The sequence below is a fragment of the Antedon bifida genome, chromosome 11 (genome assembly GCF_963402885.1).
Source record: "Antedon bifida chromosome 11, ecAntBifi1.1, whole genome shotgun sequence".
In the NCBI taxonomy this organism is placed as follows: Eukaryota; Metazoa; Echinodermata; class Crinoidea; order Comatulida; family Antedonidae; genus Antedon; species Antedon bifida.
Window position 1 is genome coordinate 14,774,399 of NC_136236.1, and position 16,610 is coordinate 14,791,008.

The window sequence follows — 16,610 nt, forward strand, 5'->3', positions numbered from 1 at the left end:
ACAAGAATGGAATAGGAGGAGGAACTAAAGGAATAGGAGGAGGAAGTAATGGAATAGGAGGAGGAACTAATGGAATAGGAGGAACTAAAGGAATAGGAGGAGGAAGTAATGGAATAGGAGGAGGAACTAAAGGAATAGGAGGAGGAAGTAATGGAATAGGAGGAGGAAGTATTGGAATGGGAGGAGGAAGTATTTCAAATTCCACGGTGATGCTACTTCAACCGGAAATGTTAGAATGCGCACCTGAACTACCCGATGTATTCGGTACGTAAAATCATTTAAAAATAGTGTTAATTTAACATTTTTTTCTTTAAAGTATTATGCCCTACTATAAGACTGTCGTGTGTGAATAATTTCTTGGATGCATGGCTCTCCGAGCAATTTTTTATCTCTATTATAATCAATTTCGTACTAAATATCAAGAACATTATATTTTCATCGTTCAGCAACAATGTTATCACAGGAGCATCCTTTACACTACGATTCTACAACTATCTTTGGCCAACAATAAATAAATAAACTGTGGTTTCGATAGGAAATGAAACAGGTGTCTTTATTTATTTAAACTGCCATTTAATCAAATTAATTAAAGCACTATTAAAGTAAATATAAAATGTTGTTATTAACGATTATTTAGAATATTCATTAGTGCTTTCATTAGTTTTGTAACTTATATTTGAACCACAATTATTGACCGGACAGTTAGATTAATAAGTGTTATGTTAATTGGAAACGCCAGTATGGAAAGAAAACAAAAACCAATGTTTGAATTTAAATCAAAATAGAATCGACTCTATTTTTAATACTTCACGCATTTTCACAAAATTCCTAATGTGAGTTTATTTATAGTTCAAAATGATATAATAATTTAATTATTTAATCTAGATGTAATGAACATCGGAGTTTCAAGACTTGATATAGCCGAAATGATTTGTCGGACGTCACTTGATGACGTAGAACGACTTCCAGCAATACATCCCTCTGTAACGGTAAGTCAAAAGTTCGAAATCCTTCCATTTTTCATTTGTCTATAATATGGTTTTTAAAAAATACAAACATTCTCAGAAAACTAAAATCTTAAAACTTCAAAACACGAATGCTATACACTGTTCTTTTCTTAAAGATTACCGAAGCTTCAATTATACAAATATTTACAATGAACTAGCGTCCTACAACATTGGACACTAAGCATGCAATTAAAAACTGTGCTAATTAGATTAAAACTTAACTTTTTGTTAACAAAACATGAAGGGAAACCCGCAAATAGAGAGTAGTGTCGCCTTTGTTTGTCTACAACGGTAACAATTGGTAACGCTACAAGTTATTCCTAGGCCTGATTACGGATTTAAAATACCGTATTTTCAAAGACTCTTGCCAGGGTCTATTAAAAAAAAAACCCGATTTTTAGTACGGTTTTAAAAACATGATTGATTCCGGTCTCGATCATTAAACATCAGTTTTAAAAACGGTTTCCTTGGAGTAATTTTTAGCTGCAGCGCGATCTTTTTTATAAACCGTACAATACAAACACTTGAATAAAAATTTATCAAAAGACATTAACATTATTTCATCGCAAAATACACATGACCATGTATATCTACACTTGTCCTTTCGAGGATGTCCCACATATCTGTTTAGTTCTGTTTAGAGTTCTTATATTTTAAGGTGTTGAGTGCCACGGTGTAAATGGAGTATACAAATAAATATTATTGTCATTATAAAAGTTATTGATAATAACAAAGATGTAATGGTTTAAATACACCGAGGAAGTTATATCTATTTATGGTGGTATCGCTTCACCTGTTCTCAATCTATCATAATGTATTGTTTACATGTTCGAGTGTGTTATATTAATGTTAACACATGTGACACATTAATGTTAACATGTGACATCTATTACTTGGTCGTCATGACAAAACGTGGGGGGTCATTTTCCTTGACCTGTAATGATTCCTCTCGAGGACCCCGCGTGTGAAAGATCATGTTGCTCACCTCCTATTGTAGTGACGATCACATAAAGGTAAATACACCAATGCACAATGTTTACATAACTACAATGCATATATAGTATTGATGATATATTAGCTCTCGCTATACATTTTGAAATTCTTGCAACGAGTAATAATAATATTACATATGAGAAATTGATTTACTGTTCTTATGTTTACAGTCACAGTGAATACTTTTTAATGCTAAAGACTATAAGAAATACAATGTTGCTTATGATTGTTTTTATTTCTTTATTTATATTTTAGAGTTCTCGTGGAGAACAGGTAACACGCTATATTAGCTTTGTGTCGTCTCCACCAATAGAAACAAGAGCGCCAAGAGACAGACCACGGTTTGAAAAGAAAAAGAGCGTAAGGATGTTTTTTATGCAATTCACAATTCGTGTAAATATGATCAATATGACAATAGTGAACACACTAGGCCAAACAATGTATCCGAACAACGGCGGCGATGGGACTGACGACGTCAAGAAACAAGACGAGAACGCCATTTGTATATTATTTTTGACGACGTCGACAAAGCCATAGGTTATACATTATAATATAGACACGACGACGAGTAACTTGGGTACATGCCAATGTAACATAAATCAATATCAGCTAGAATCGATCTAATCATTGTACTCTAACAGCCATCGCTATTTACACTTAAACTTTTTTTTTCAAACAGAGCCTTGGTCCAGACGACTGTTTCCGATGCCAACTTAAAACTGATCATTCAGCATGTGAAAGGGTGAATAGATACAATTGTATAAATGGTTAAGGATAAATAGACAATGTATTACATTAATATTCATATATCAGCATTTTAACACAATTTCAAATGCGAAAGAATTGTTTAATATTCTCCAAACCGTAGCGTGAAACGTGTAGATGTAGACCTACGCAGTAAAATAAGCTTTTGAAGTAACACCAAAAAACAAAAATGTGTATATTTGCTTACATTAAGATAGTATTGACATTTACTGCTTTAAGTAAATTATATTGTCCATCATTTCTATTGTTCTTTTTCACCCGAACATCGGTTATGTACACAGTGGTGATTTGGGGAATTAGTGCTCCAGATTTAATCATGTTTTCAAACTCGTAAACAAGTATTACGGATATTAAGATAAAGTGTACTAGGCCCCCACAGGGACAGTTTTGCTTGTTAAAAATTCACAATCTGATTGGTAGTTACCTGACCAGGGACTTCTCTAAACATCTTATTACATTCGAATCATACAAATACAGTCGATTTTTAATTTCTTTGTTTGGTTTTGACATTTAGTAATTATGTTGGGATAACAATCAAATTTGAGGAGTACATAATTGTTTCAACAAGGTCAACACTATGACAATAGCCACGCGCTTTGTTTTCATCTTAATAGGCCTACTAACTAGCCTAATTTGTATGTCCTCCGTAAATTGTTATTTTAATCGATATTGACCGGCCTGGATTACAACAACATCTAGGCCTAACTTGTTTTGGAAAGAGCATATTGTACCATTTTATTAATATTTGCAACGGTAAAATGTGGTATTTTTGGTTCAAATTTGCAAACTAAACGTATTGTTACATTTCTTCTAGCATAAATTTGTGCGTGTTGGAGGTGGATTCAGACACAGTTTTTCATATATTAAACAAATCTTAGATGTCATCGAAGATGTAAGTATTTGATTTACGATTTAACATTTAATATTAATATATTTGAATACATTCAATTCCCGAACTTTGGACACGGATCAAAGCCAAGTTAATTATGTGACATTAAGATTGATTAAATGAGATACTAAATCAATAAAAAAAATCATTTACACGCTGTGTCGGAAAGCACTTATAAAATTGTCTTGTAATGTGCAAATCCTTTTGTATTTTTAAACCGAAGTTTAAGGATATTTATTTTTTGCTTTTAGAAATCGAAACAACAAGCGGTTGTGACAGCAAAGAGGCTAGCAAAACTAAGAGAGGAAGAAGAACACAAGGCGTTCCTTCGAGCAACACAACGTAAGATTACATTTCATACGAAATCAAATTGGGCCACTGCCAGTATTATAAAACGCTTTAAAAACGAAATAAACAAGAAATATTTCTTACAAAAAACGCTGCTCGCTTATTGTTATTGCTAAGGTCAAGTCTGGGGGTCACTTCATCACGCCCAGATACTTCAAGTGTGAAGAATCCTATTACAAACAAAAACTTTAATGGACTGTTTTGATAATAATTCAATGATTATCTGACTCATAAATACCAGAAAAGCTTTGGGATTTGTCGTTAGACTCTTTTCCCAGACGTTTTTTGGGTCCAGCAGCTGGTACCTATAAATTATAGTCGAGAATCCTTTTTCGCAAAAATGTCAGTATCTAGTACTATAACTGCTGCTTGCTTTATATCTAAATGATTTATCTCTTGTGACGTAGCGGGCTAGAGCAGCAGCAGCGTGAAAAATCTTTACATGGAACTACATGTAATATGCCTACACATAACAGTGATATTAGGACGTCATCAGTTCACCCACTAACGAGTTTTAATAAGAAACCCATTTTCTCTTACTTATTATAATATAGATTGAAAACATTAGAGGGTCTATTTACACTGAAATAATACTAATTTTAACGTGTTACTACCGTCAAAATTATTGTTTCAACAGTTTAAACTACTGTAATCAATTCTAGTTAATCATTAATTTAAAAATGATCTTAAACGAACTGATAATTAAAATTCTTATACTTGTAGAAAAAAGAAAAGTGAAGACGTACGTACGAACAAAGAGCGGGAAATTAACCAAACAGTACGTGTACGTAACAGAGAACGAGTACCAAGAAATGAAAACAGATGACGTAGCAGCCAGACGAATACTAGGTCTCAGCGCAGACGAGAAACTTGAAGATTTTGTTAGCTCAAAGAAGAAATATGTTGTGAACGAAGATGGTGCATATGTCGAAGGTAAAGAGTATTATTTATATTGGTTATAGAATAGCACAACTTTAAGTAGCCACATTCAATTGCTAGTCCGTGGGGAATGAATAAACTATAGATACAAGCCTCGATAATAGGCCCTACCAATGTGTGCGGTATTTCTCTATCCTTATTATTATTATATTGAAACAACATTCACATTTGATGCAAAATGGCAATGAAGTTGAATTTTAACCGTTATTTAATTATGCTTCAACAGTTCATAAAATTCGAAACGACAGTGCGTACCAAGAGAGTTTAGAGAGTGTCAGGCAAGGTCAAGTTGTCGGCGGGAAAGGAGGCAGACGACGTAGACAGAGAAGAAGGTAATTACATTTCACGATGAAAGGAACCAGAGTTTGTGTGACGATATAGAGGGGCACTGTACAATAGTAGCCTGATATAGAGGGGGAACTATACGCCGTGTAATCATTTAGGACTTTTAAATAACAAATAATGTCTGACTTTTCAAAATGATGGTTTCGCGTTCAAATTTTATGTTATCACTACAACCATACAAAATACAAACTATCAAAACCCCGATTTTTCTAAACTTCATAGGGATGATGGGAAAGGAGCAGACGATAGTGACAATGAAAGCGGTGTTGAAAGTGTTGGAGGCGGCAGTAGACGCCGTCGTCGTCGGCGACACCGTCGTCGTGATCGAAGTTCCTCATTTTCCGAAGAGTCATACGTCAGTGCTGGAGGAACAACGCACGTCAAAAAGACTCGTAGACGGCGTCGTAGGAGTAGAGATGGTAAGCTAAATGTTTATCTTGCTGCATTCTTACCAACAATGTTTTTATGGTATTTTCGATGTATGTGTTAATAGTATTTTAATTTAATTTATTTTTTAGATGGAAAAACCCGACGAAGGCGGCGTCGGTCATACTCTAGCAGTTACAGTGAAAGCGAAAATGAAGACGGAGAGGTCAACAAACACCGACGTCGTCGACGTCATGGTAAGCACGGTCGCAGAAGACGAAGAAGCTACTCTAGTGATTACAGTGATGATGATAATGATAGTAGTAGTGGAAAAAAACGTAGGAATAGACGTCGACGACGCCGGAGTTACAGTGATGATTCGAGTGGTTCAGAACAATCAAGAAAAGGTAATAGGCGGCGCAGACGAAGACGACGGCGAAGTGGGTATGCATTTTTGTTTTAATTTACTGTTTTTGGTTTAGCTAAAAACGTAATTTCAATCTCCAACCTTTTCAATCAAATACAACTGAATATGGTTTTACTTCTTTAATCTATATTATTCCAGATCGCAAGGAAGTGTTAGTGGAAGTGATGTAACAGATGGGAGCCATCATAGACGTCGTCGTCGACGGCACCGAAGACACCATTCGAACGACTCTAATTCATATTCAGATGAAAGTAGTTACGACAGTACAGATTCAAGTAAGTCTAATGATGCACTATTAATTATTCACACACACAGATGACGGCTCTGACGTCATACCTACTTTAGCATTAAAGAAAGATAAACTTTCTTGGTTACCAAAATACCAACCATGCCAAAACAAATTTAAAAAACTACATAAATAATAATATTTCTAAAAAATAACATCATACAGTTGTATGAAACTGTTTTTTATTAAACATCCTTCAGATTCGTCGCCGCTTTAACTTTTTTGGATGGTTTGTATTTTGTAACTGATCGTGATAAAATTTCTTCACAATTAATTATTTTCTGATTGCACAAGTTGTAATAACACGTTGTCACTGCCATAATGGTTCTTTCCACTTGTGGAAGTCCGGGAACATGATCATGTTTAATACTTAAATAAGGGCGTGGTAGAAGAAACCGGAGGCACAAAAGGGACGGTGACCATCGAGACGACGACGGTAGTTACAGTTCTGGTAGTGTATCTGAAGTTGGCGAGGACGGCGAACGTAGAAGACGTCGCAGGAATCGGAGAAGTCGAGACTGTAGTCATTCTAGTGATTACTCAACGTTGTCAAATGAGGACGAACATGATGAGAAAAAAGACAGAAGAAAAAAGAGAAGGGGACGAAAAGGAAGAAAATCAAAACATAGCGATAATGACGGATCGGACCAATCAGCATCGTATTCAGTAAGCTTTCTAATTTCTGTTTCTGGCAAATGATTCTCTTTATCTAATAGTTAATTTTTACACACAAACAATATCATGTAATTGCGACATACATTGACACAAATCTTGCTACTGTTATATTCCCATCTACGTAGGATGAGGAAGGTGAACTAGACGAAGACGGCAAACCAAAACGGCGGCGTCGTCGACATCGTAAACATGAACACAACAGCGACGACGAGTCTTCTTCCTCCAACACAGACAGCGCCGAAAAATCTCTTGACTCAGACGGTGAACCAAAAAAACGACGGAAGAAAAAAGGTCGTAAAGGAAAACGAGCGCAAAAGACCGGTGACGAAAGTGATTCGACAGAAGATTCGACTATATCACACGGTAATCACGGAAAACGTCGACGCCATAAAAAGTGGGGTCGACGTCGTAATGAAGATGACGGGGATAATAGTTCCCTTTCTAGCGATTCTTTATCTATCACCAAACCTTCGGATAAGTCAAAAGCACAACACACTGTTTCAAGCAAAAAGCTTCGCTTTCACGGTATGTCAGGTATAGATGGTACACCGCACAAATAGATGGTTTTTGCACATGGTGGTTGTATGGTTTGACACTTTTTGAGACGTTATGCACTTTGTTTGTCTATTGCTTTCTTTTTCTTCTATCAAACTTGACCTTTTCTTAAATCAACTATTAAATTCATCGAATACATTTTCTATAAAAATTATATAATATATATACTTTTATTTCATAGGTTCTGGAGGATACGACAGCGACTCTTCTTATGAGTCCAGTTCCGACGGGTAAGTTTTAATATTTAACATTAGCAATCAACGTTTAACGTTAATATACAATGTCTATCTTTAAAACTCGTGAATAGAGAAATTGCATCGCAAGATATACGCGCAACGCACTAAATGTTATCAACCACAGGCGACAGATCATACAAACCTTCATTTTGTGATGATTGCGTTGTAACGAAACTAAAATAGGTCTATGAGAAAATAAACAAGGACAGTTATATCAATAAAGTTTTCTGTTTACTATATTACAGTTCATCAATGTACAGCCCTTCGAGTAGCTCGGCTGTTAGCAGTGCCAGTTGTGTTAGTAGTGTCGATAGTAGTGATCTCTCAAGTATTGAAGGCGACTATACAAAAGAAGAATTAAAACAACTAAAACAAGAAAAGAAAGCAAAGAAAAAACAAGAGAAACAGGCGGCAAAGCAAGAACAGAAGGAAGGAGTAAGAAAGAAAGCTCGAGAAGAAAAGAGGGAAACAAAAAGAATTGAAAAACAAGAGAAGATCAAGGAGAAGAAGAAAAAGAAAGAAGAGAAGAAAAAACAAAGACGAAAGTAGGTTCTGATTTTATTACTTTGAATTATAAATAAATAAATAACTTTCTTATATTCAATATTTGCAATCAACAAATTATGTTAATACTTTGATAGAAATAGAGGCAAGATGAGCCCGGTAAGTAGCGTTGGTGACGTCAGCAGTGTAGCTAGTGACGAAATATCTGACGTAGACAGTAAATTAGGAGATGAGGAGAGGAAAGTTTTAATAGCAGAAAAGAAGTTTCAGAAAAAGGAAGCAAAGAAAGCGAAGAGATTTGAGGAGAAAACTGAGAAGAAGAAAGAAGAATGGAAAGCCAAAAAGAAAGAAAAAGAAAAACGGAGGTATGAATGAACACATTGCTTGAAACTAAGTTAATAAAATGGAATAGGTTGGGTACAGTTGCTTTGGTTCAAACTCTGAAAATTCATTGAATAACATAAATGATAGATATTATATAATTATATTTAACGACAAGAAGAGCATTACTAATACTTATTCGTTTTCATAGGCATGTGGTTGAACTGAAAAAAGAGATGGAACGAATGAGCTCCGCTAGTTCAATCGAAAGTGTTAACAGCGACGAAATTAGTGGTATAGACAGTGATCTAAGTGAAGGAGAAAAGAAGAGAGTCAAAGAGAAGAAGAAAAAGAAATTAAAGGACGAGAGACAATTATCAAAGAATATTCTGAAAGCAAAAACCCGATTAAAAGATAAAAGGTAACTGCTAAATCAGTCAAATGGATGATGAATTATAATGCAATGATGCAAACTCCATATTATTGTATGTAAATCATTTATTTTAATATTCCTATATTTTTAATAGACGAAAGGCTGGACACGGGTCGGGTAGTGACGAAGACGAAGTAGATATTGATGAAATGGGAGACGAAGAAATTAAAAAAGCAATCAAGAAGTTAAAAGAAGGCAAAAAGAAGAAAGGTGGTAGAAAAGGAAAAGGCGACGAATCCGATGATAGTTCGGACGATGAAGTGTAAGTAAAATATACACTGAATTTTAAGCATCATACACTGGAAAAAAATAACTGAATAAATGTATCTTTGTATCTACTTTTGCATTTACAGGTTTGGAAATAAAGACAAACCTCGCAAGGGAAAAAGCAAAAAAGACAAAGCAAAAAGTGAGTCATATGTTTAGGTGTCAGAGGTTTAAAATATCATATCATAACGGGCATTACTGTTAACAACATATTGCAATTTTAGTTTGAGATGAAGTAATAAGAAAAGCATGGCCGTCTCGCAGCTACAATAATAGCGTAACAATTTTCTAACTGTTTTACGATATTTATAATAGGTGAAATGCTGGAACTAACCGCTCCAGATGGTACCAGAATTCGAGTGAAAATCCCACAGAGCATGCGCGCCGCAGGAAAGTTCGTTGGTAAAATTCGACTGAAGATGGATGGAACAGTGGCGGCAGATGATGATGATGACGCCGAATCAGTAATTATTGACGAGGATGGGAAACTGGTCTCACAGCCAACGTTACTTATTAATCCTAAGACTATCATATTGGAAAATGAATCGTGGGGAGGTTTTCAACCAACACCACCGCCGCCAAAGACGCCAACTGAAGGTGGCCGAGTAAAATGTAAGTAGGCCTAGTAGTCTTACTGGCAAGGTACAGTAGTTAAATAATTAGACTTTAAAGTTTCATAGAAAAAGTACATTCACTATCTTTCTCAATAATAATATCCTTCTCAATGGTGTGGTCTTTTTCAGTTACTGGAATCAAGAAAGTACTACATGCCTTTCGCAAAAACGGTGAAGTTCTTCAAAAACATTTGGATGATGTACTGACAACAGCGGAAGAGCTGAACGACTACAAACAACGAGGGGACAAAAGGGCGATATTTATTGATGAAAGAGGTAACGGTCAAGGCCTACCTTTACTGGTGTTCTTCATCTTTTCCCATCTATCTCAAGCTACTCCTCGTAACGAAATCCACGATATACTTCGCCTGCACGTCGATCGACAGACATCTTTGTATTCTAATGCCTGTTAAAACAAATAAATTAATTGGGTTTTTTCTCTTCCTACAGATAGTTCCATAGATTACATATCACATTTTAGACTTGTGGAAAAAAGAAAGCTTGATCCGTACGGCAAAGCATTTGTTGTTGAAGATGACGATTTCAATTGCGTCATCAATTTAAATGTGCGTATTTTATTTTCAATTGCTATCATCTTTACTAATCATTTCTACAGTGTAGTAATTGATTCATTTAAGAACATAAAATCTAATTGTTTTATTTTACAGGAGCTTAAGGGAGCAATCGAAGGGATACCAACTTTACAGACACTTAAACCTAAACAACTTGCATACGCCCTCAAGGTAAATAACAACAAACAAAAACTTTACGATAACAGACCGCATGTTCAACGTGTTTATGTACATTAAATGTAACCGTTTGTTTTTATTTTCTAGGTATTGAATATCGACGAACATTCAATGATTACATTCAAAATGTTTTCAGTTATGGCAGCACTTGGAGAAAGAATGTGCACAATGGAGTAAGTTGGCACAACTTTACGCGATCAATGTACGTAATTTCATTACCAACGTTATACATGCTTAACTTTTTGGTTTGTTTTACTTACAGCCCAATCAGTCAACACTTAATTGACATATCAGATTTGATGGATATAGAACGTAAAATGGAACTATACAAGGTACGTGTCGCAGTGTTAAAAAGACGAGAACCATATTTACAAAATACAGCAGTATTATTATGATTCTTTCAAAGCCAATACTGTACTTAATAAATCCCTATATTATTAGTGAAATGGACTGTAGATAATACATGATAAAACTAAATTGAAAGAATTATTATGTCCTGATTTCTACTACTTTTGCAGGCGATGTTTTATTGTAACGTGAATTCTGAACGAAGTGACAATCATATCACTTCCGAATCGTTACAAATTGAACTGAGAGCTGGCGGATTAAATAGAGCACAGGAGCAATACGTCATGAAATTAATGAAACCAAATGAATACAGTGACGTAAGTTGTATTAGAATTGTAACTTACCTACGAACACACGTTGATAGGGGAATGTTTCATGTTTCAATGACAATTATCAATTTTAATTCTGCTAAACCGGAATAAAACAAGGCCAACAGCCATTAAGTCGCGTGCTACAATGCATAGCGATACCGGACCGACAGACAGACCGACAGACCGACCGACCGACATAGTGAACTATACTGACCGAAATTACTGAACATGTTTAAAAATGTTGAAATGTTTAAAAACATATATATTTTTTAAATTTACACGTGCGTAGCCTGTCACTTTTGACGTGCTCGTATAACGTAATTTCGAGTTGAAAAGTAAGTCAAGAAAACAGAAATCGGGCAAAAAGAGTGCGCAATAACATTTAACGCGCAGTGCGCGCGCAAAAATCTGCGCAGTCATGGCAATTTTGTAAACGCTTAAAATTGCCTGAAACGTACTCTTATTTCATCGAAAATAAATTTTGAAAATTTTAAGCGCGCGTACGCATGCGTTACATGCGCTACGCACGTAATTGTATTGCCATATGATGATTTATGCCCTGAAATTTATGAGTACCAAATTTTATTTAATTGTGATTCATGGTTGTGAAGATATGATTACAAACGTGATTTCGTTAAATCGTGCGTAGACCGCGTAATTTTTTATTGCGCACCGTGAAAACATAACCACATCGATTCCTGGCCATAAGGAATATTCTATGAAAAATTGACATAGCTAGATTAAACTGACATCAAGATAAGTTCAGAAAGCGATAAAACGCATAGTGATACCGGACCGACAGACAGACAGACCGACAGACAGACAGACAGACCGACCAACCGACATAGTGAACTATAGAGTCGCGTCCACGCGACTAAAAAAGGTTTTCAGCATTTAAACATATCCTCTTTTTCATTTATTTTTCAGATATCGTTCATAGACTACATGGCATATATACCTTTATTTCTGTCGATGCATGAAAACATAATCGATAATCCATTGAACATGGAAGAAAAATACACGCAGAAAAATGATAATAGTCAACAGCGCGACATGAATCCTCTTGGGCTACCATTAAGGCGAGAGTTCATCGAAGCTTATGAAAAGAAACAACCATCAAAGCCAATCAAATCTTTCATTGAGAACGGAGACTTGTTAAAACGGGAGTCAATGACACCGACAAGGTAAAACATAATCTTATGTGCTTCAAAAATTGAGAAATTACTCTAGCCTAAACTAATTCCTTCACACCTTTAACCATTCTCTAAAGAAGGAATCATTTTTCAGAAACTCACATAATAGTAATGACATCATTTATTATCGTTATTATTTTTACAGTAGTCTTCCAAGAATTCTATCGTCCAAGAAAGGTTCAAGCATATTATCTCAACGTTAAGTCATCAATAGACAGGAAGATAATATCAACAGGCAGCTTCTACACAATTTCAGTATTCTTCAGGGATAAAGAATACCTTGAAAACACTAATAAATATGACTTAGCAATTATATAATGTATAGAATCATATGTGGTGGTTTACAAATATTTATTATATATATATATAAATAAATACAATGTATACATTAACTATTTATTTTAGGATAAACTTTAGGATTTTGTAACACTGTATATCTACAGTTAAAGAAGTCAGTGTGCAGAATCTGGATCAATCGCTTATTACCACTTCCCTTGTTAAGTGTTGATTGAATTCTCTGAGTTCTGTATTTTTATTTTGCTTATTCGATTAGTTGTAAATATTAATTTTGAATACAACATAATACAAATGATTTAAATGATAAATGCCAAAGAATTTGTAAAGTGCAAAGTGTGTAAAACGATAAACATTCCAAAGATAAATTGTAATTGTGTATAAAGTTTAAATAAATTGGATGATTGATGTATTAAATGATTTATTTAACTTCGTAGAAAAAGCTGATACCTTGTTTGTTTCTTACTCTTAAATGTACAAGACAACATCACAAAGCATTTAAAGCAACACATTGGTTCAACAAGTAGATTAAAACCAGTACATTATAGTTTTTATACCGTCTCTTTCATAATTCAATTTACCAAGCAATCTTTTTCTTGTTAGCCTTTTTCTTTGTCACTTTACCATGTGCATTTTTTGCTCTCATTTTCTTTACTTGTCTGTGGTTCATCCATTTGGGATAGTTTCCGTGTTCATTCTTCAAAGTTTTTACGTTTCGTTTTGAGTCAATCTCCATGTTTGCGTTATCATCATCTTCATTATCATCATCTGTAAAAACATGTAGTGTATACAGTAGTTATAATGAACTAGTATAAGCGATGATTTAGTGATATAATAATGATTTTGAAATAGGGGTCGAGGCCCAAAAATTGTGAAATTAATTTCTGAACTTCAATTAAGGCCTATATTTCTAAATTTCCCCCAACCCGGGATCCTACTACAGTACTGTATGTGCTTTCTAAATGTTTATAACCACCTACCTTCATCTTTGTTCTCTTCCACATCCATACTATTTTTCTTGCGTCTTGGTTTTTTTCCTTTTGCCACAGAAGGTATCGGTGCAGCTTCGATACTTTCCTGTACCTCCATTCCAAAATAATTGTAACCTTGGATTTTACTAAGATTATAACGGGAACCTGTAGCTTGGTTTACTTCCTCTTTCTTGATTAATTCTCTTATGTCCGCAACTAAACAAAATAAGAAAAGAATATTTATTCAAAAATAGGTGAGCAAGAAGCTTTTGCATTTTACTTGGTTCGAGAACAAGACAAAAACCATACAGTTGAGTAATTGTCCTGATGTATAGATGTAAAAAAGGATTCATAATATGTGAGCATTAACTTACAATCATATCTTTTTGGCTCGGTATCTGCACCTGCCATGTTGAGGCATTTTTTAAGTCTTTGTAGTTCTTTTGGCGCATTTCTAACTCTTTTAATATTCCTTAACTTTCTTTTCCTCTTACTTCTGATACTCTTTGCCATCTCTTCTAGTATACTACTATACCACAAAATAAGGATGAGATAATATATTAGAAAATTGTTTATTCCAGCAGTAATGAAATGTCCTATAAACCTAGGTCTATATTATTATTATTAAATATTATTGAATATTACTATCGAATTACGGTAGGCCTAGAATGAGTTTTCTAGACTAGTGGTAGGGTGTACTTTAGCAAGTACTGTATGCCTGCTGACTGACAAGGACGGAGAGACACTCACGGTAAGGTATCGGATCATCTCGGTCGCGTTTCATTTCGGTCGCGCTTCCGGTAAATCGAACTTCCGGCGATTTCTATGGAACGCCGCTCAATGCAGTACTGTACACTGTAAGCTCTAATTAAAGATCGAAGTGTAGGCTCTATTATTTTTTATGTGTTTACTTAAAAATGTTTTTATAATAATCATTATATTTAAATAAATATTGTAAAAACAGTATTTTATTAATTAGTTTATAAGCATTATATTTTGATATATTTTGTAAATATTCCATTTGTTTCTGACGGGAAAAATTCAAACTCACTTTACACTTTTGTCAATGATCATTCAATCTTTTTATTTTTAAAACAAAAAAATATACACAAATATATTTTTAAAACAAAAACGCATATACAAATGTTTACATTCATCATTCAAATTGAAACCTTTTTATTTACATCTACAGACGTTATTTAATTTATCTATTTATTTAATCTTTTATCTATTAGCAATCTATCTCATCTACAAATCGCGAACATCATTCATTTGATATAACGTGCGTTACTTTTTCCGACAAATACAATGAGCTTTGTGCCCTTTTGTCTGGATGCGTGCATTGTTTCCCCGCTACACACGCGCTCTCTTTTTTTGCGTGCTTATGCTGATATTTTTTTTTATTGCCTCTAATTAAATTTATACATCACAATACGGTAAAACTTTGAAAAAAATGCTCAATGGCGGTTTCTTCTTTTAAGAACATTTCAAGATGGGCTTCTTTTCAAGACTACTTTTTAAACTAAACAGAGGGGCTTCTTTGCAAAATTAATGCTGTAGATTTAGTAAATTGCAACTACAAATGTAGGACTTTGTAAGACATTTTTGCCGCCAGCTTTACGTTGTCTGTGGACAATCAGCGTATCATCATGTTTCAAGAAAAAATTGACTGGAAAAGTAGTATAGTATTAACGATGGTTATGTTAGCGGTGTAGTTCTTCTTGACAGCTAATAATTATACATATTTTTTGTATAATTTAAGGGACGGATGGAGGGACATTAGACATTTTTTTGGCCGTTTTACGAATAATTTTTCGATAATAATTCATCAAAAAGCTACACCCATTCCATTTGTATTGTGGTGACAATAGACAATAGACACAAAAAGGTAAAATAGACAATTCGCCTTATTTCTTTATTTCTGTTTTTATTATATTTCATAACAATAAGCATACAAAGTCAACAGGCAATATGGTTTCATTCTAATTCAATAGCATGAGACATAATGCGACACGTAAATGCATTATGTTTTTAAAAATTGTATTACATAATCGTGCAATATAGTGTATAAAAAAGCTCAGTGAAAGTCTCTCACTGATTTTTACTGGCACCAAACAAATATTCCCAATTTACTCATTCATAATTATTAACATATTGGAGTCTTCTTCGTAAGCTACTTGTTGTGTCCTGAAAATATAGATAAAAATCGTTACAAATACAGGTTTATAAATTCGAACTACTACACGTACCGACTGCTGAAAGAGAGTTAAATCTGACAGTTAAGTCCAATCCTACAATAGCATCCATTTTTGTATGCTTTATGCATAATTGACGCGCCATACACCACGATCGATATTGTTGAAAATTGACCTTAATTGACACGCGACCGAAATGAAACGCGACCGAGATGATCGTAATTCCACGGTAAAGGCTTTAGCATAGGCCTAGTATACCCTAATATACTAGTATAGCCTACTACTAGCTAGCCTAGTACTAGAGGTCTAGCCTAGTCTAGTAGTAATAATTGTATGCCTAGCCGACTTATTTCAAGTCCATCTTAGCATGAATACAACTTATACTTATTTGAATTATCTTCATTACTTTAAAAATATTAAATAGAAAGTAAAAACTCTAAAAAACTGAGATTTCGGCCCGGAAACTTACCGATAACACACGTGTGTGTTTGGTTCGGAAGAATACTGTTTTACATTCTTCCTTGGTAATCGTGTTAGGCCGGCCGCAGAGGTCGCTTATTGATGATTTACAAAAATGTT

At 34.5% G+C, this 16,610-nt stretch overlaps 3 protein-coding genes across 5 annotated transcripts in view; 1 reads left to right on the forward strand and 2 right to left on the reverse strand.

The window, feature by feature from the left end:
- LOC144855981 (Y+L amino acid transporter 2-like) overlaps positions 1-16,610 on the reverse strand; it is a 49,308-nt gene that overhangs the window by 11,208 nt on the left and 21,490 nt on the right. The gene's annotated exons all lie outside the window — the stretch shown is intronic.
- LOC144855954 (uncharacterized) lies at positions 101-13,312 on the forward strand. 2 transcript variants are annotated; one of them, XM_078713920.1, is made up of 28 exons: positions 101-264; positions 886-989; positions 2,256-2,360; positions 2,680-2,742; positions 3,580-3,657; positions 3,906-3,996; positions 4,726-4,935; positions 5,168-5,273; positions 5,509-5,705; positions 5,805-6,096; positions 6,218-6,354; positions 6,745-7,031; positions 7,166-7,403; positions 7,777-7,825; positions 8,077-8,376; positions 8,473-8,700; positions 8,868-9,077; positions 9,184-9,351; positions 9,443-9,498; positions 9,672-9,968; positions 10,100-10,246; positions 10,421-10,536; positions 10,639-10,713; positions 10,807-10,892; positions 10,982-11,051; positions 11,238-11,384; positions 12,306-12,562; positions 12,717-13,312. In XM_078713920.1, the coding sequence occupies exons 1-28, from the start codon at positions 177-179 to the stop codon at positions 12,772-12,774; spliced, it is 4,260 nt and encodes a 1,419-aa protein (XP_078570046.1). In that variant the 5' UTR covers positions 101-176; the 3' UTR covers positions 12,775-13,312. The 2 variants fall into 2 exon arrangements, with proteins under 2 accessions (XP_078570046.1, XP_078570047.1); XM_078713921.1 differs by lacking the exons at positions 6,745-7,031; positions 7,166-7,403.
- Positions 13,290-16,584, reverse strand: LOC144856005 (protein LLP homolog). Of its 2 annotated transcripts, none has more exons than XM_078713981.1 (4): positions 16,501-16,584; positions 14,211-14,365; positions 13,846-14,052; positions 13,290-13,633 (listed from the first exon to the last, which is right to left on the reverse strand). In XM_078713981.1, the coding sequence occupies exons 2-4, from the start codon at positions 14,347-14,349 to the stop codon at positions 13,443-13,445; spliced, it is 537 nt and encodes a 178-aa protein (XP_078570107.1). In that variant the 5' UTR covers positions 14,350-14,365; positions 16,501-16,584; the 3' UTR covers positions 13,290-13,442. The 2 variants fall into 2 exon arrangements, with proteins under 2 accessions (XP_078570107.1, XP_078570108.1); XM_078713982.1 differs by lacking the exon at positions 16,501-16,584 and adding an exon at positions 16,438-16,459.

Coding starts and splice junctions, on each gene's coding strand:
- LOC144855954 (XM_078713920.1), top strand. CDS start 177: ATGGGAGGAGGAAGTATTTCAAATTCCACGGTGATGCTACTTCAACCG. Junction 8,701..8,867: donor AAAGAAAAAGAAAAACGGAG/GTATGAATGAAC, acceptor TCGTTTTCATAG/GCATGTGGTTGAACTGAAAA. Junction 9,078..9,183: donor ACCCGATTAAAAGATAAAAG/GTAACTGCTAAA, acceptor TATTTTTAATAG/ACGAAAGGCTGGACACGGGT.
- LOC144856005 (XM_078713981.1), bottom strand. CDS start 14,349: ATGGCAAAGAGTATCAGAAGTAAGAGGAAAAGAAAGTTAAGGAATATT. Junction 14,053..14,210: donor CGAGCCAAAAAGATATGATT/GTAAGTTAATGC, acceptor TATTTTGTTTAG/TTGCGGACATAAGAGAATTA. Junction 13,634..13,845: donor GGAAGAGAACAAAGATGAAG/GTAGGTGGTTAT, acceptor ATGTTTTTACAG/ATGATGATAATGAAGATGAT.